At 40.5% G+C, this 20,159-nt stretch overlaps 1 protein-coding gene across 1 annotated transcript; it reads right to left on the bottom strand.

Moving 5' to 3' along the window:
* Positions 1-11: 11 nt before the first annotated feature.
* Positions 12-19,927, bottom strand: GMCL1 (germ cell-less 1, spermatogenesis associated). Its single transcript, XM_068920565.1, has 14 exons — positions 19,704-19,927; positions 19,489-19,612; positions 15,472-15,568; positions 14,902-14,999; positions 13,906-14,018; positions 13,127-13,192; positions 12,869-12,953; positions 12,552-12,642; positions 11,926-12,066; positions 7,710-7,779; positions 3,793-3,868; positions 3,075-3,220; positions 2,778-2,865; positions 12-1,447 (listed from the first exon to the last, which is right to left on the bottom strand). The coding sequence occupies exons 1-14, from the start codon at positions 19,910-19,912 to the stop codon at positions 1,319-1,321; spliced, it is 1,533 nt and encodes a 510-aa protein (XP_068776666.1). The 5' UTR covers positions 19,913-19,927; the 3' UTR covers positions 12-1,318.
* Positions 19,928-20,159: the final 232 nt, after the last annotated feature.

Raw genomic sequence — 20,159 nt, 5'->3', positions numbered from 1 at the left:
GCTGATGACTATTACACTTGAAATCATTTATTCACAAGTTGCCACTTTTTTTCCATCTTATCTAACACATTTTTGTCCTTGTTATAAAGTACAAAGGGTTTTAGACTTTTCTGACAACATTAAAAAAATAGGCTACTAAAGAGGCAAAATTCCCACTTGGAATCCAAAAATCCTGATGTAAGAATTCAAAATAGCAATAGACAAACATAAAAACCAACCAATACATACAAAAAACTAATACAGCGTACCTCTTACTCTCAACTGGTTCATTAAACCAACTGAAAATGAATCCCTTGTTCCCAGGTCTTATTTTGGATCCTGTGACCTTGCTCAACTGATGTGAAGTTTGTGTTAACACATACAACTCAAAAGGCACTCAAAGGTCACAGGTTCCTGAGCTGAAGCAGGATATATTCCCAATGTAACAGTTAAAACAAGTCACCAAAAAACAATGTTTAAAAACTGGTATTTGGTTTGCATGAGTAAGTTAAGGATTCAGTAGAATCCTAGGTGAAAGCTGCTGCTGAATACTAGACTCAACTGATGGTTAGTACATTAGAGAATTATCGGTACTTGGAAAAAAAAAAATCACTTACGAGCATCCGCATTTGAAAAGTCACAAGCTTAAAAAAACCCAAAAACCAGAAGATTAATTTTTTCCCACAACACTTAAAAAAAATGGCCTAAGAGCAGTAAAGAAATATACATATATGAGATGTAATAAAGGCTTAAAAACAAGCAGGTTTGAAAATCTGTACAAACAGCTAAATGACTAACAAAAGGTGACAGGCAACGTTTACACAGACGTATTTGGCCCTGATGAAAAAGGACCACAGAAGTAAGCAGAACTGATCTGTAAATACCAGATCTGTCTTATTAAAATCAAAACAACCAAAAGCAACCAAACCCAAATGACTAAACACACATACCACAATGTGTGCTCAGAATTTTACAAGGTAAGTTAGTAATGCCATTCACACAAATTCATTATTTCCGATTTGGCTCAGTTTTTGCCCAGAAAAATAAAAGTGGAACATCTCTCAAACATGGAATGGCTACTGCCTGAAGATGCAGAGCAGACAGAAAGGAAAAAAAATAAAAACAGAACAAATATGAGATAACTAGTTTTGGCCTGTATCACTTCTGATCTTCTCTTCAGAGATGCATAGGAGTATACTGAGGCTGAAGAATAGCCGTATATATTTGCTACAGTGTAAGGCCTTTTTTTATTGTCATAGCTCTGTGCGTCAGCAGGGCATTTAACTTAAAGCAGGCATAGAGAGTTATAGAAGTGCTACTATATTCCACTGAAGAGGTCTCAAGTTTCTGAATTATCTAGCAGTGCCTCACTCTCAGTTTTCTTCTCTGGCGACGTGTACAAGAAGTTACAGCAGATATAGAGTGGGAAGATGAGGAGTCTGCTGTCCAAATTCATTACTACTTGTTCCTGTAAAGCAAACACAGGGGACATTCTTAGAGTAAGTGATACCATTCAAATTACAGGGAAGCACAACAGAGACACAGGCACTCCACTGAGTGGTATATTGGCCACAAAAGAACACGCGGGATCGATACTAACAGTCATTCTCTGAATTCCAAGTCCTGTACACATGTAAAAAAAGAAAAGCAAGCTCCAGATAATCATTCTCCTTCACCTTAAGCAGATGTTTTATACTACCAACACTGATAAGATGTTCTCAAATCGGTAATAACCCTTTGTCCCACTGCGGCCATCCTTCTGTGTCAAGAAGGACAAACTGTCAAAAAAAGACTGAGCAACCTTTACTTTCAAGCAAGCTGGGCAGAAAGGGAGACTTTTCTATCACTATCAGTTTCACAAGACATACCAAACTGCACAGTCCATAATGGGATTTTAAGGCAAATCGTAGTTTCTTGGTAGGACTTTTTCGGTTGTTACTCTAGGAACTAGTTTTGGGATAGGACAAATTTTCCATTTTGCTATAGTACAGCTAGTGTTGACAAGGAGAAGGTTTCCAGGTACTCGCCATCTACATATCACTCTGGTTAGGATTTAAGGGGCTGATGATCAATTCGTATGGATTCCTTAATAAATTCTGCTGTTGCACACAGGTGGAATTTGGTACAATGCATCAAGAAAACCTCACTCCTCTCTCAGACTTGTTTCTGTTTTGAAAATAATACAGTAATAAACAACAGCCTTGAAAAATATGCAGACATTAAGTCTTCAACTTGCATGTAAAACAAGACGTTCCTCAAATAAACAGGAGTCTGATTATTCAGCATTATTCAATACTGACTACTACATTGTAACAAAGCCATTAAAAAGGAAACCTGAGGAGTTCGTATTTACTAACAACTACTTTTACAAAAATGGCACAAATTCTATTCACATGCTTTAAAAGTAACCTGCTCTTACTCTTGGCTATTCACGAATGATAAAGGAAATATTTTTTATACCCAAAATATTGCCAGACAGATAGTAACTCACCAGTGTTGAAAGCCTGGGAAAGTAAGCAGTTGTTTAGAAGAATGCTAAATTATCAGCAGATAGTTTCAAGCAGCACCATGGGAACTAATTTCACTATATCAACACTAAAAGTCTGAAGTGTCCTGCTCTAGTTGTACTTCATAAATTAGCTTGATCTTCTGCTGCCTATAAAGGGAGCACTTGATATTCTACATAAGCAACAACGAGAAAGAACGACTCTTCAGAAGTACTGTTGACACCTCAGCCTCTTTTTGCGCTTTGGACTCCAAACAATTCCAAGTTCAACACGTCAAAAATCCAAACATACCTGGTCCTTCTCAAGGGTTAGGATCTGATATCCTGTTGTTCTACTGCAAATAATTTTCCCACTGCTATCAAAAGAGGCCAGACGTAACCTAAGGGTATAACAACAGTTAAATTACTTAATCTCCCATAACTCCGTTTTTGAGCACAAAGAGCTTCTCCCAAGGAGACAGAATAACATTTTCAAACATAACTCTGTGGCAACAAAATTAATTGCCAGCACAGACGGAAAAAAAAAACTTTGTTGAGGCATCAGATGTGAGCGCATGCCGCAGGGTCTGAATTCTTGGTTATTTCTTACCTGAAGGCTATGTTTCTCCGAGGCTGTAGACTGACTGATCCGCTGCATGGCTGATTCAGTGTATTTCGTTTGAAAATGATATAACGATTTGTGTAAGTAACAAGAAGGTCAAAGCCAAAGTTGAAGCCAGTCCATCGCCAGCAGTACTGAAGAACACAGGTAAAAACCAAATAAACCAGTCTGAATATTTGCTACAACAGGAATAATATGTGCCAATTCAACAAACGAAGCAAAATCACTTGGGGATGGCATTCTCAGCTACCAAGAGGTATGCATTCAAGGATTCTTGCCAAAACCTAATTTAAACAGGAGACATCTAGGTAGGCAACCACTCACTTCAGTCATCAACCCTACATTCATTCCCCACTTAAGGAAACATCGACATCAGTGAACAGAGCTATGTTTTAACTGCATGTATTTCACAAGTCTCAACTGACAAGCCATGTCTACATCTCCTCTTTTTACGCTCTAGAAGCTGTTTTGCAAAAATAGGCTTGTTTGTACTGCAAGAGCAAAATTAAAACAGTAACTTCTTGCTCGTCACAAAAACAGCAAGCGTTGTTATTCTTTTAGAGAGAACAGAGCAATTTCTCCAATGTATTACCTCCATTTCATCTTTTTGATGCAGTTCGACAATTAAGACCTATGCGTTTTGAAATTACCTAACATGCCCAAGACATGTCAGCTATGCACAGACTAAGCCGCGTGCTATACTTACATCACCATCCTTGGCAAGTTTTCTACCACACCTCATGCTATTTCCTTCCAATTCTTCTTTATTTATTTCTTGAGGCCTACAAAAAAGTATAACTTTAAGGACGCTTAAACAGCATTCTATGTTACTTTCAAGCGGGAAAGACCAACAATACTGAGTAACCTGGTCTGACCTCACCGCTGACCTTGTTCAGAGCAGAGGTTGGACTAGATGACCTCCCAGGGTCCCTTCCAACCTGAAATACCCTATAAACATGAAGCAACTCCACAAAACTGCAATATAAATCAGGTTGTTACACTTCAGTTAGGTAGGACTCCTACAAAAGAATCCTTTGAGGTCAGAAGGACGTTTTTTGTGTCTAGCTGTTGCAACAAGATACATCTGCAATCCTCATTAAAAAACAAAAAAAACACACACATCTTTGCAGTACTCTGACTTACTAGGCAACAGTGCTACTGCTAGAGAACAGCTGTGAGTCTCTGCACAACAGCAGCACTGTGAAGATGCACCCAGAGAAGCTGTGCGGAAGATTTCTCAAGCGGCTGGTTATGCAACCTGTCTAAAAACGCTGGCCCACAGTGATCATGAAGTGGCACAAGCCCCTTGATTCTGTAAACTAGACCAACACAAATCTGTTCCATGCAACAGCTTCCCCTGGTGCTTCAACGGGTAGGGAAGTCTTGCAGATCCAGCGTAGCTAAAGTCAGTCTCAATTTTCCAGAGGTAAATTACTCAATTTTAAACATGATCAGTAACCACATAAGCAACCATTGCCAGAAAGTCTTCAAGTTACACCGAGGACAAATATTTAAACTGGCTATTAGAAAATCACAATAAAGGGCAACCCCTCCACAAGTTACATTAAAAAACCCACAACACCAAACAATATGATTTTAGCTATATAAGCAATAAGAAACGCAGCGTCTCTTCTCTTCCTGCTGTAAATACACCACAGGAACTCATCGCTACAGCTTTTGTGAACAAACTCTGTTGCGCTCTTTTTTTCCTCCGTTTCTGTAAAAACTGAACCTGGAAGATTACATACTTTATGAGCAGGTTAAGCCAATAAGCTAATCATGCTAACCAAATTGGCCCAGGAAGCTCCTGCATGCTTTTGCCACATCTAACTGAGCTGGTTATGTAACTGACCTATATTCAGCAATGGCGATACAAGATTTATTTGCTTAATCAGTGACAAATCAAAAAACAGGAGCACATAATTTTTAGACAGACAGTATTCCCCCCCTCTCAGTTCCTCCAGAAGCTTCAGAAGATGCAACGCTTTTAGCCTTAATCACTTACACAAGCCTACCACATGCACAGGGAACAGCCAAGTTATTGTTTCCTTCTTAAACCCTGCCAAGGAGGCCGTTAAGAGTAGGAATGATTCCAGTCATGGACTTAAAAGATTTGTCTCCCGTCTGCCATAGGAACAAATGCTTAATTACAAAAAAAGAAATTATCCACTTGAGCACAAACAGGTAAACCTTGAGCAGCTCCATCTCAGAGTCACCGATTCCAGCATTACATTAAAAACAAATACTCCAATTTGGAAGAAGAGTGAATACAATGTTTAGTCCCTTTAAATGCAAACTACTTATAAGTAGAAGAGTCATTTTCCTCTCCTGTCTAAAGCTGTCAAAAGAGTGAACCACACCACATACTTCAAAGTAATATATCTTTCACTTCAGCAGTCTCAGAATACGCAGGTGCAACCATGCTATGCACCAGGTGAGACATGAAAACAGAGCCTTACTTCAGCTTAGTGGGAGTCAGATTTCACATTTTTCTTCAGCTTATTAAGTTTGCACCTCTAAGCCTCAGGGAAAACTCAGATAATATACTCATACAGGCATTAAGTGTGACAGAAAGGACAGCAGACCTGGATAAGAAAATGGTCTCAAAGAACCTTCGTTTCTTCCTTCTAGGGTTAGGGCTGATTAAATATCCAAAATACTTGCTTTAGCACAAAGGAACAGTTGCATCGCTTGCCCTCTAAGATATCAGTTGTGAGCCACTCGGCATCACCACTGCTTGTGAGCAGAAGAGAGAGAAGTGATCTCAGGAGTACAAGCAACAGTTCATCTTCTCAGATACTACATAATATGAACTAGCAACATCACAATCGAAACAGGGAAGTACCCCGAACACAAAACACAGCAAAAACACAGCATCTTGCTCCCGCACAACTCCAGAGGACGTGTCCACGGAGGATTAGTCCATTAACGACTTCTGAACAAAGAGCAACCTGGACGCAATCTCCAACCAGTAAGTTTCTAAACTACTAAATGTCAGAAGCCACGCTATATCGAGAAGAAACATCACACCTCTCCCGTTTCTTACAATTACTTACATATTAGAAAGCCATTACTGAAAGACTTTGGCAATGAATGCTAGACTAAAAGATTCAGGTTAAAAAAAAAAAAAAAAAAGTTCACTGCTTATGTAAAACACTTTCTCCCCGAGATTTTCAGATTCAGCTGTCTTAAACAGCAACAAACAAACAATACAAAAAAAAGAAATCTTGACAAGAAAAAAGACCCTGGGAAAATACCCTGCTCGTTTCAAAAGTCAGTGAATCAACAGTGCTGTAGTTGCACATGCGAGTTTTTGATTTTGAAGCTAGCATGTTCCCCCGTCGTCTTCACTTCAGTTTTCTACGATATCTCACTTTTTCAGCAGCACATAAATCAGATGGCTGACAATTAAAATACTCTCACTGCATTACAGTGAACTACTGAAAGACAGCAAACCCAAGCAAATACATACTCTTATCTTGTGTCAGGGTTTTTGATAGCTTCGTAATACTCACTTTGGTATTACCCCTGGTTCTCACATTGTAAGTCAGAATCTATGAGTCACAAAGTAACACACGACCATCTACCGCTAGTTACATCAACAGCGGTATTACAAGAAAAGTTTTCCCCAACAAACCAAAACCATCAAAAACAAGCTATGGCCATCCTACACTAAACTTTAAGAGCCGAGATTAAAAGAGATTCAAGATTATGTTTCTCTGCCTCTACCGTTTTCTAAAGCACTGCTATTGCCAAAGAGAACCACCCATTAAACATCTTTATTATTCTTCAGACCAAAATCAGAATTTTTGCAGTGCAGCACACGGAGTAGGAAGCAGAAAAGATGGGATATAAAACAGGAGGACTATGGAGGGAACAGCGTCTTAGCAGTGGAGAAGGATGCAGCGTGGAAAAAGCTAGAGGTGCTGACAGGGAGGAGAGCCTCCAGGACATAAGTCCTGAGTGGGAAAAAGAGTGTGAAAACAAAAGAGAATGTGATAACCAGGTTACAGGTTACCAAGGGTGGGCCCAGGCCCTGTAGGGTGCTGGGCCCGTGCTCACTGCATGGGACCCCTAGGATGGGAGAGGCAGGAACAAGTTTAGCGCGCAGTTACCTCTGCACAAACAAAAAGGACAAATTGCCTTCTACACCAGAACAGTTAGCCGCATTGCGCCACAACCTTTTGCCCACCTAGTCCAGAGAGGAGGAAAGCAGGACAGAAAAAGGACTACTACACGTATAGAAGAAGCCTTTTCTAATACAGACTTTAAAACGGAAGGCTAATAAGTTACTATTCCATAGCCTCAACACATACTTCAAAGCAACGTACCAGTGGTAAGTATCACCCAACATATAAGAATATACAAAGAAAACAACATTTACCTCTAGTCATATTATAGAAGTGACAAGTTTTCTGGAGTTCTATCATCTAAAGGACAGGAGATCAGCCAGCCCAAGGGACAATGGCTCCACAGAGAACAGAGTTTAAAAACACTGAGGTATGCCTTCCCCCCCGCCCCCCGTCTTAATGTAAACTCCAACTGTTAAACATATCAGAGTTTATATCAGAGAAAGGTTTCTACTTAAAGAAAGAAACAGAGGAAAGCCTGTAATATACCTACCCAATATCATTGTCTTGTTCTGCTCTGAGCATGGCAAACCACTGCTGTTTGTAAACAGAGGACAGCCATTCTAAAATTAAAAAAAAAAAAAAACAACTTGGTGTTTTCTTTGGAGCTGGGAACGGGGATGTTTATAAACATTTGAAATAGAAATAAAATTACATTGAAAGAATAAGCTCATACTTCTTAACTGAATGGCTTATGCAAACCCACCAGCTGTTAATTCACTTACAGCACTCATCTTCAAGCCTCAACTACAGAGGCAGTACAGATAAAAATGAACAACTAACACTAAGTGACTCAGCACTATATTCATCTCATCAAGCATTGATGATTCCCCAAAATAAGGCAGCTCAACAGATTATTTCGTCTGCGCACGGAATTCTGTTAAACCAAGGAGCTTGTTAGCAAGCTGCTACGAGAAGATGCCGTTTTCTGAATCCCCAGTACAACTCTGCACACAAGTTAAGCAAGAAGAAAAGCAAATCGAAGCATAAAGAAAACCATGACTTATTCACAGGTACTTTAAAAACAAAGGGAAGAGGTCCTCTACTAGGAGTAAACGTAAACCAGGTTTTCCTTTGAGTACAATATGAAGCTGTCATCAGCTACAATAATTTAACAGTTGCAACCAACAGGTAAAATTCAAAGCAAGAACTAGTAGTCTTTCTTAGTTACAAAAAGGGATCACAAGCAGCCAAAAGCACACAATGTACGTTCTTCTTTGTCGAGATAATGAAAAGGGGCAAGTAAGCCAGGGCACATACAAGAACAAACTCTATGGAGAGATGGCTTCGGATGACAGAAAGAGGGAGAATCCCTATCACCATGAAAACAAAGCAGGGAGTCAATGAAGATGACCGAGGTGGGAAGAAGGGAGGACACAGTATGGAGTTCTCCTTAGATGTTCCAAATACAAAATTTAAAACTGACCCTTGCCCTGCTAATTTAAGAGTTAAGATTCAGACTTCCGTGGGACAAAAATAAAATAGCCAAAGCATAACAAAAGCTGTAAAAGAAGATTTAAGGAAAGCTACGCCGTTCAGGAACAGAGACTGGACGCGTGGGAAGGTGAAAAACAGGAGATAAAGCCTCTTTCCTTTCTTTATAAAAATATATATATATGTATAGACAGACAGGTCTGCAGGTTCTATGTGCATACAGAGGATAAAATATCAAGTACACCATTTCTATCAACTACTCAACATGCTTGCTTTCTTTACCCTCCGGAGAACACTTTCATTTATCATAATCTGAAAGGGTTACACTACAACACAAACTACCCAGAAATTTCCAAGCCCATAGACTCTTTCAGGTATCATGCAATCATCTCAGATTTTGGATGCTGGCAGACAAGTAACCCATTCAAAAGCACACCACTAACGTTTATCTAAGCCTCCTTTTCAAATGATAAGTACAGTTCCTGATCTTAACACAGCTGTTGGCTACATACACAGATCAGCAGATTACAAAAGCTATTAAGTGTCAGAGCCTAACAGCAACAATTTCAGTAAGCATTCAAAGGTCTCCATGTTATGTTTTTCTTCCCTCCCTGCTCTCGCAGTTCTCTTTTAATGAAAGTTTTTTATTTGTTTTAAGGAAGACTCAATGGTAGAGTTGAAATATCAGAAACTCTACCCACATTAACCACATACTCAAAATTTGTGTCTCCCTTTCCCCCTGCATCACTGCAAAGTGTCCAAACCCCTATTTCAGCATTTATCACGGCTTATGAATTGCTTAGGCATGAAAGGTTTGCTCTCTGACCTTTTGAACAACGTGAAAATTACATACTCTTTGTCATTAAGTATAAGCAAATCGGCCTCAAAGTTGCAGTTATTCTTTAATGATTTAAGAACTATCCTTCATTTCCTGAACTTAGATACGTGGCTTTTGATTTTGTGTCTACACATTACTTACTCACAGTACAACGTTAAGAAAAGTCTACCCGGTACAGTTCTGATCAATGGCAGCAGCAACGTGAAGAGGAGTAACTCAAGCCTAGCGCTGTCCAATTGCCATTTGCAACATCTTATTCACTTGCTGATGCTGACACAGCCATTTCACACAGAAAGGCTTGAGAATTGTCCTGCATCATCATTAAATTCGGTAAGGATTTAAACTGTCATTTGCCCAAAGTTATCTTATTTTCTGTTATAAAATGAGAACACCTTCGCACCTGCCTTATAATCTGTACCAATATCAAACTTAAAAGCCCTTAGTAAGACTGGTTATAGCGACCTTTTTATATCACTCAGGTATATCAGATAGCGCAGATCACCAAACAGATCGCTTACTCGCTGTCAAAACCTGCTCCACCTACTGGACATAACTGACCAAAGCACGCACATGAATTGGACCTTGGCTCATGCAATCTACAATGCCCTGCCTCCATCTGCTGTTCAAAGAACACTTTAAGAGGCACTCAGAGCACAGGAGAACCAAATTCCCTCATACTGTTTCCATCTATTAAGGTATTAATTTAAGCCACAACTACAAATAGGGATAGCCAGGGCACTTAAACAGCAGTAATCGTCTATATTAACGCACGGATTGAAGGCTTTATAGAAAGGGAGGGAAAGAAAGACCCTACCCCCTCCACGGGTACCCACATTCCTTCTCATAGATGGTCCTAATTCAGCTCCCCGTCAGCTACATTCCTTGAACACTTCAAGGTGGGAGGAAGAGTTGCTCAAGGCTATTCAGGGTGCAAGCCATGCGCAGCAACTCAACCATTATTTCTGGAAGAAGAAAGGATACAGCAGTACAAGAGCAGTACAAGAAAGGCAAGCCAAACAAAATAATACTGCTTACGTGACCACAATGGCAAGGAAATGGTTTTAAAAGGATCAAACAATTTGATCAGATTAGCAAGCTTCAAAAGACAGATCCTGACAAGCCTGCTTTGTCATTACGGTATCATTATGTTGACAGCTAGGGAGGCATGGGGAAAAAAGGACAGTGTGAAATGAAATGAAATACATAAATTTAGCTCTACACAAAGAAAGTAGGGGAACTCAAAGACAGTTTTAAATATTTACATACAGTAAGAGTCCAAAACAAAGCCCAAGGCTAGAAGTAAGGACAAAGGGAGAACACAGATATCAAGAAGATAAAAATAATGGAGAGTGATAAATAACTCGATAAGAGCTACCTTAATTGACATTTAGCAATTACACCTCTGAATAAATGGCAATGGAGATACAGATGAATGGATAGTTCAGCTGTGGACAGATACGAGAAACAAAAGCTGCATAAACGAAAGCTAGATGAACCACTATCAGAGTTTGGACGAAAAATTCAATGTGGAGATTCAACCACGATAAGGGCGTTCCAAACAAAGCCAAGCGTGGAGCAAAGGTAACAGGAGCCAAGTTCAAAAGGAACCAAGGCAGGGCACAAGAAGTCAACACACTGTTACAAGGAGCACACTTAACTGGCAAGGTGGGAGGGGCAGGGGCATATCTTGATTAAATACAAGATATGAATGACAGTGAAAGAACACTTTCAGCTGACCTCAACCTGATCATTCATTTCTCCCTCTATTCATCTGTCAACAGCTGCCTTTGGCTGGTTTGCTCAGCTCCCAAGCAAAGAACAACACTTACCGCATACTCAGACTTCAGTAGCAAGATGAGAACACGGCTTTTTATTTTTTAATGATAACGTTAATAACAGTAATCTACAGTAACATTAAGCTGCATTTCATTCTACGGGTTTCAAAAAACACCAGGACCTAGAATGAGGAGGATGTATTTTCTACAAGGTGAAATAATTCACAGCATCTTGTGCTTTTGTTTACATTTTCAGGTATTATTCCAATTTTTTTTTTTTAAATAATAATGGTTAGGCAAGAGTGGAACCACAGGAGGTTTTATTCTCTTAAAAGATAAGTTTTTTGTGTGTGTCTGGGTCCGTGGAGTCATTTAAACACTGGTAATGTACTATGTGTTGATTATACAGTATTTTGAGAAACTGACACTTCAACAACATATTTACAACAGCTGTGTGCACACATTAAGACTTCTACAAGTGTAAATTTCATATTCGGCTCCTCTTGGAACTTCAGCCACAATTCAGACTTTGGAGATGAGTATGTGAGTGAGCAGGTAGCTGTATGGCAGCTATATACATCTAGGCGTTTTCCTCTCATTTACTCTAGGATAAATCAGACTAGGAAAACCCATAAAACTTGACCAGTTAACTATTTGCTCACCTGAGGGTATTAGGTAATCTCTCTCAATAATTCTGGCTGACGCCAAGTCACTGATGATATACTGCAATCTCAAGTGTTTGAACACCGACAGGAACGCACTCCCTTGTTCCGATTCCAGGAACGCAATGTCACCCTCAAAATCTGCAAGACAGGATACTTGTGTCACAATTTATTTTCCTAAATATTTTCCAGATCCTGTTTGAGATCCTGAATTTTAACTTTTTCATCAGGGAAAGTTATCACGGACAGGCAAATTACATTTTGCAGCTAAAAGTAACTGACAGTTTTTTCTATCTCAAAGTTACTTACATTCAAATCCTTTCAGCAGAAACCTTAGACCAAACTCTGCTTCCTTTGAAATATATCAGCGTCTTCTCCCGAGAAGACAAAACCAAAGCATAACCTAACTATGCAACAGCAAAAGCTGTTCAGTGAAGACGTCTGCTCAGTTCAGAACATGCAGACAAAACAGGTCAAAAGCCCTCAATGTTAGGAGAACGTGAAGCCGGGGGCTGAGGTAAGCCTTTCCAAGAAAAATAGGACAGAATCTGGAGACGGGGGAAGACTACCACGCTGTATTGGCAGCCTGCATCTTCCACAATCCAAGGCCATGCCAGTAATCCTACCTTTCCTACGCTTGGCAAACCAGGCATCGGCTTCAGTTAAAAGCTGTTTCAGAGACCCATTCCAAGAAGGCACGAGCTGAAGGAACATCCACTAGACAAAAAGTAAACAACTCCAGTAAGCCTATTGTTTCAAAGCAGTAACATATGCATTATTAAAAGGACATCTGCATAATACAGGCACTCCTACAAAATTTCTGACGTTCTATTATATATTTACAAGCAATACCTAGAAGGCTACAATTCTCATTGCTTTACAAACCAAATAGGTACTCAGGAGTATAACTTTATAAAGCATCAGCCAGACTCTCTGCAAGTACCTTCTTCAGAGCAGTATACACATCCATTTCCACTTGCATTACAAATAGGTTAGAAGAGCTGATCAGCTGTTTCATGAGGTTTATGCTGAAAAAAATAGCAAGAGAGTTCTGTGAGACAGCACAGACAAAGACAAGAAAGCCAGCCACAAGTAATAAGCAGACATCAATAGCCGAGAAGGTTATCTGTAGTAAGCTATATACTTTGGAAGAAATTGTACTTCATCTCTCGGTCACTAAAGTCAACTGAAGCCTGAATACCTGAGTTCTTTGAAGAGTTCAACACTCTGATGGGTCATCAGGTTATTCAAAAGCCATTCAAGGCACCTAGATTAAAAGCAAGGAGTTAGTACCTCAGTTTTTTTCTATATATTCCAACATTTCTGCAACAGTTGCTCAAGCTCCTCTGTATCAAAAACCCTGACTTAACATAGCATCATTTCGAAATATAATTTAAATTGACATATTGACATGAACTTTACTCATATTTTTATGCGCTATTTCAAAAAAAAAAAAAAGTTTACTTTAAAGTTTTCCAAAGTTCTATGTTACGGTTAAAGTTGCATTTAGATTCTCTCAGGGTAGAGTGAGAGCTAAATTCAGAATTCAATTAATGCCACAATAAGCTCTGAGAACGCACCCATTTGCAGCAGATGGAAGCAGTTAGCCCTAACCGTAACACTCTGCTCTCAAGTGTGTATTTATCCCTTCTAATTACAATAAAGTTAAGCTCAGCTTCTGAATTTTAAAGCAGCTTTGCTATAAAACAACAGTATTATTTCACTGCCATGCTGAAGATCAAATGTGTTGTCTTTACTAATACACTTCGGTAATTAATTCTTTACAGTGAAAGCACTATCTACTATAATCTTCATCTATTTTAAGACAGATAATTACAGTAGAAACAGAAAAACAAAAGAGTATCATGAGCGGAGTCCAAGACAGACAGGCAGGAACCAACACGGACATTGTTCCACTGCTTGTAAATTCACATTTTTCAATAACAATATACAAAGCAGCTTGGAGGAAGCTATTCTTACTTTTTTTTCACAGAATCTAACCCATATGTCCCCGCTGAATTATAATAACCACACACAGTTTTTGCATTAATGGTTTCCTTCATTGTTTCACCACATTGCTGGATTAAGCCATCCTGTGGGGAGAATAAATACCACAAATATTTAAGGTTTTAGTTTCTAAACAGTAAGTATAAAAGATCGTGCAGTTCATACAAACAACTTTTAACGTCTGAAGAACTACTGAGGTCACACACGCTATTAATTTGGTCAATATCTTTTCTGCAGAGAATCTTAACAAGCACAGTCAAAAGTATAGGGATACTTGGAGCACAAAGAACAAGATGATACGATACTGCATGATGCAGTCTACTACCAACACCACAACAGCACGACCATATCTCTTTGGAACGTACTGGATATTTCCAAGTATGTTTAGAAACTTTTTAAAAAGTACACTAAATGTAATCTACTTTGATTCAAAAGATTATATAAACTATTTCAGGGAAAACAGTAGCAAAGTTAGGCAGGCTCATATCTAGAACATTTAAATGAACATTCTCTAGAAAATTATCTAGGTCATTCCTGTCATTTGTCACGTGCAAAAAAAGCATAACCAATACTTTCTGGGTAGAACAAACGATACAGTTTGAGGATTTTACAGCAAAGCACACAGAGTTGTTATCTTTTAATGTACTTCTAGATATGCATCTCAATACATCACTTAATATTAAAACGGAATCTTAGTCATAGCATTATCAAATAAAGCCACTGCATTACATGTGGTTCTTCTCACTCGTTGTTATAAAAAGAAGGTTCGCTTATCTAGCTGAGACAGTGCATGCATGTGGCTATACTATGAATTATCATCTTTATACAAATATATTAATATCTATATACAAATATATATCTCCACACACCTATATAAAATATTATACAGCTATGCAAATTATTATTAAAAATTATACAGCTATATACATATCTACATATATATATAAATATTTCACCTCTAATACTTACGAGCTGCAGCATGCAGGCTGCTGCTAAAAGTGCAACTACTCGACTGGGTTTTATTAACACATCATCTCTATACAGTGAGCCAAAAGCCACCTGTAGAGCTGAAAAGAAGTACAACTATCAAACAAAGACGACTGGACATCGAGCTTTGATAACTAAAAGAATTCTTAAACACAACCAAAGCATTCCAGTGCATGCATTCTCTGCAATCTTACCTGTTGGATCTTAGGATAAAAAACTAACGTTAACCAGTCCAAGCACAGAGGCACACACGATAAACGTAGAACACAATATTAACTAATAAAATGCCGTCCATTTCATTATTTGAACAAAATAGTCACCTTAAAACAGCTGCAAAGGTATGCCACGGAGCAACGTGAGGAGCAACAAAACCAGATGAAAAGAAACTAAACTTTACGCAGAACACATTCTCCCAAGTTTCTTATCTACTACTTAGAAAATAGAACTTCTTTTTTTTTTTTTAATAAAACATTTTATTTTCAATTAGTTATGTCAGATTAGATTCATCCTTTGCTTTCAGAGTTTATGTTCAAGTAAAAGGCTCCCGCTTACCTTCTATATCGATATTCTGGTCAGGAATCTCCAACTCTATGATGTTCATGCTGGATTCTCTCCAAGAACCACTGAACATACTGGAAAAGTAGCCTGACTATATGAGGGAAGATGAGGGGAAAGAACTCAAGTAAGTGATTTCATTCAAATGAAGACTGTCAAAAAAAGCACATGGAACCAACGATTGTTAATATTTACCTTTATTGCAGAATAAAACGTATTAGGGGAGCAGTAACTTTTCAAACTTTTCACAAGCTAAAACATTCTGACATACTTTATCATTAGAAAAGGCTAACTATAGTTGCTCTATTTCTAGAAGTGGAAATACGTATAAAAAGGTAGACTACATGTGTATAATCTGCTTAAGTAAAGAGCTTTAAATGGCCAAAATAGCTGTACAAGCTCTTTTCCTTCAAACCACACCACCTATGGGATATAATTAGTCTTAATGTTACTGGCAGACAACAAATCCTGCAGGCATTGGAGAATGCCAGTTTGGGTAAAAAAAAAAATGCATGCAAGACATACAAATTAATGTACGAGGTTGCGGTCTCATACCAAAGACACATACACATACACCATTTATGTAAATATACCTTTTATAATAAAGTGTAAGGCATATAAAACTAGAATTTGATAGGTTTCCATCCAAATGAAGTGAAATATACTGCTCTACTAGGATTCATGATTTTCCATCTCAGCAGAAGATGTGCGCATTATGAGATGCTATCACTCACTGAAGTTTACCTGAGAGATCAAAAAAATAAAGTCTATTTGTACAGTACCATACTCCCTGACCTGTTAACTCAGCATTTCAACTCAGGGCAGCAACAAGTATGAAAATCCAATTGTGATTGTATTTGAATATTTAAAGATTTCTCTTCTTTCAACATATCCTTTAACTATGCCCATGTATACCACACTACTCTCAGAACCAGGACCTTATTCATTTTGCCATTCCTCGTGAGGCTACTTCAGTTTTGTTATAACCCCTGTACTCATAGATCAGCTCCGCAATTTGATGAGGAGTTTAATATTTTAATAAACACTAACAGAAAACTTAATTCTTCATGTTTCACATCTGCCACTCACACGTGCAGTAATACCTTTCTTCATTTAGCAAAATAGCTACAGGAACTTTAGAGACTGGGAAAATTTAAGCATTAGGATAGAGGTAGGCTACTCAACACGGCACAGGAGAAGCAATAATTTCATTAAGAGTAATTTACAAATATAGTTTTTCCTAACTTCCAGCAATATTTTAGTTATGACGACATAATTCCAATGGAAGAGCACGAACTGAAACAGAAACCTGACTTGCAACACAGGCTATCTTAACTACGAAATTTCGTCTCACATGAACATAATTTATACAAAGAGGCCACCACACAGCAAAATCAAAAATTTCCAAGCACCCACAGAAGCACTCTTAACATTAGATTTCAGTCAATCACCCACACTAAGTTTTGAGGAGCAGATTCACGAACTTGTGACGTAGCAACAGTAAAATCCCAATGAAAATCAAAAATGCCGTCACCAGCAATAATCTAGGGACTAACCGGCAACCTCACCTGCCTTTTTTAAGCTACACAATGCAAGTCTGACTGTCCAACCCACTCGCATCCTCCCATTGCTAGATACAGAGTCAAAGATGAATAGACAACTAAAGCTGCATCTGCTAGCTCTCTTCCCTGATAAAACCCACCCACCTTTCTACCCAGAGATCAGTGCCTCTGGATCAGTCCTTACTATACATGAACGACTTTCCTGCCTTTGTCTTAAGCTCTTTAAAATGCTTTAAGGCCTATAAAATAGGCTTCTTTTTCCTAAAAGAAAGTAATGACTGTTCCCCCACCATGGCCGGTGCAAGAATTTTTGTACCTGCACAGAAACATGACAGCAACACAACAAAAAAAGCAAGAACTCACTTCTGCTGTCATTTGTGACATCAAAGAACACTGCATTCAGCCTGCCCAGCTGAGCATCTCGCACTGACATCCGCATCTTGTGACTCATAAAACTAGGTTTTGTGTTTGACTACAACTAACAAAGAGGTGCATATGTTTTCAGGTATAACATTTGAAGTTACTTTCTCTTCCCTCTTCAAATAAGTTCTTTCTAGGGTTAAAGTCACCACGTTTTAAAGTTAACAGCACAACTGAATTAGAAGTTTCAGCAGCTTTCCTCCCGACAAAGCCATGGCTTCTTCCTGTTTCCGTCACTGGAAACGCAACGAAATAGGAAGAAACTAATCTTACATAAATATTGTCCTTTCATATTACAATTAACACTGCAGTCATTTCCTCCAAACTCTCTATTTTACTTTATGAACATCAATTTCCAACCACAGACAATTCCATAACTGTAAAAACAGAAAGGGCAGAGTAAACAATTCAGATTATCCTTGAATTCATTTTAACTTTTGAAGCATTAGCAAAGAAAATTTAAGAGAATTTAGAGTTCACAGCAGGTGCTTTCAAATGGCATGGCAGACATTCTGATCTACGCAAATCCCATCCAACAATTCTGGTGATTTTGCAAGCTTTTTTTGACAGATCTAAATTATATCCTGCTAGAGAAGCCATTCAGTCATGACCCATTTGATGCACAGACATGGTTTGACTTTACCAGATACCTCCTGTGTTAAGAGGAATTCCTCCCTGAGCGCTGATCACGTAACATCGGTTAAGGTACACGCTTGGTGAAAACTTGAGGATCCAAATCCCCTGGCTCCGTACCTTGCTTTAAGGACACTTCCATACCACGTATGGTTTAAGAAGTGTTTCTGCTTACGTTATATTTATAAAACAAATATACGGAGACAGCAATAAGCATCTAGCATAGCTCACAGATAACGGTACTGTGGCTGGCTTAAAGTGTTACACTTGATAACGGACTGTAAAGATAATAGTATCTATTCAGTCCATAAATACAAAAAATAATACTGAGAACTTCAGCATAGCACAAGCCCAAACTAAAAAGCCTGCACAAACAGCATGGCTTTTAATAGGTACGGAGTAAGACTTACTGCTTTTTAGCTCTTCTGCGCATAGCTTCCTCATACAGCAGCAAGGAAGGCGTATGGACTTCTCACAGTCACAGGATCACAGGATAATTCAGGTCGGAAGGGACCTCAGGAAGTCTCTAGTCCACCCTCCTGCTCAAAGCAGGGTCAGCTAAGAAGCTAGACCAGGCTTGCTCAAGGCTCTACTCAGGCTGCTCTTGAAAACCTCCACGGACAGAGGCTGCCTAACTTCTCTGGGCAACCTGTTCCGAGTCACCTGACCTTAAAGACTCTCTCCAAACCCGAACTTAAAAATCCATTCAAAGATCTTGAATAACTAATAGCTTTAAAGCTATCACCCGTACTACCACCGCACAGAGAAGACCATGGCTATTTGCATTACTGAAAAACAAATCAGCAGGCAACGTATAGCAGTTGGTCAACAGCACACACGCCATGCACGCAAACCTCTATGGTTCATTCAAAAGCACGTATACAGAGTACAAGCTATGGACAACACGCTTGTGCTTTGGCTTCCTGTACTGGAGTACCGGGGGGATAGTACGTTTGCGCCAGGTTGGCATATGCTCCTTCTTTGCCCTGCGATAACGTTAACATCGCAGGAGACGCTCCCTCAGCCTTTTTTGCTCAGCACACAGGAACGCGTCCCAGGGCCCTCCAAAGACAGCTTTCGGGAGGGGGCTTTCACAAAGGCTAGGCGGGAGTTAAAACAGGTAGTTTCTAAAGTTAAACAGCGGGCTGGAGCAAGAGAAACCGAAGCGGGGGGCGCCGGCTGCGCTTCCTCGCGTTGCTGCCAAAGGCAGGTGAAGCGCAGCGCAGAGGGCTGCGCCCGCAGGAAGGGGTACCACGCAGAGAAGGGGAAGAGAAAAACGCGAACTCGTGCTCGACGTCTACAAAGCGCTCCCTCGCGGGGCCGAGGCTTAGCACCGAGCGCGAAAGAAAACCAAAAAAAAAAAAAACCCAAAAAACCAGAACAAAGCAAAGCGGCTTACCTGACACAAATATATCTTATGCAAGTTCCACTCCTCTCCCAGGGCGCAAATTTTAACATCGCTGTTCTCCCCGTTCAGAAAGAGGGTCTGGTAGATGTACTTGGACGTGCTCTTCAGCTTTTTCCTGCGCGGGGAGACAAGCAGAGACGTGCTGCAGCCCCGCCGCCCCCCCCCGGGGGCCGCCCCCCCCCCCGGCCCCCCGGGCCCCCCCGCACCTGCGGGGCGTGTTGAGGAGCCGCTCCTCGCGCTCGGCCTCGCCGTCGCTGTCGCTGTCCGCGGGCCCCTCGCCGCCGCCGCCGCGCTTCCTCTTGCCGCCTCGGCCCCCCCCGCCGCCGCCGCCGCCGTCACCGGCCGCCCCGTCGCCGCGCGGGAGGCCGCCGCCGCCGCCCCGCCGCCTCAGCACCCGGCTGCTCAGCGAGCCCATCGCCGCCGCCACCACCGCCGCCGCCGCCGCCGCCGCTTCCTCATGGGGCCGCGCGGAGCGGGGCGGGAGCGGGGACGGCGGCGGCGGCGGCGGCGCCTCAGCAACGGCCACCGGCGGCGGCCATCGTCACCGCGCCTCTGCGCCTGCGCGCGGGGAGGGGAGTGCGCCTGCGCGCGGGGAGGGGAGTGCGCCTGCGCGGCCGGGCAAGAGCCTTCCTTTCCCCCCCCACGCGCATGCGCGGCGCTCC

This window comes from Struthio camelus, chromosome 27, assembly GCF_040807025.1.
Source record: "Struthio camelus isolate bStrCam1 chromosome 27, bStrCam1.hap1, whole genome shotgun sequence".
Taxonomy (NCBI): Eukaryota; Metazoa; Chordata; class Aves; order Struthioniformes; family Struthionidae; genus Struthio; species Struthio camelus.
This window is presented reverse-complemented; position numbering and strand designations above follow the sequence as displayed.

Coding starts and splice junctions, on each gene's coding strand:
- GMCL1 (XM_068920565.1), bottom strand. CDS start 19,912: ATGGGCTCGCTGAGCAGCCGGGTGCTGAGGCGGCGGGGCGGCGGCGGC. Junction 13,193..13,905: donor TTAGATTCTGTGAAAAAAAA/GTAAGAATAGCT, acceptor CTTTTAATCTAG/GTGCCTTGAATGGCTTTTGA. Junction 7,780..11,925: donor AGATTACCTAATACCCTCAG/GTGAGCAAATAG, acceptor TTTTAATTTTAG/AATGGCTGTCCTCTGTTTAC.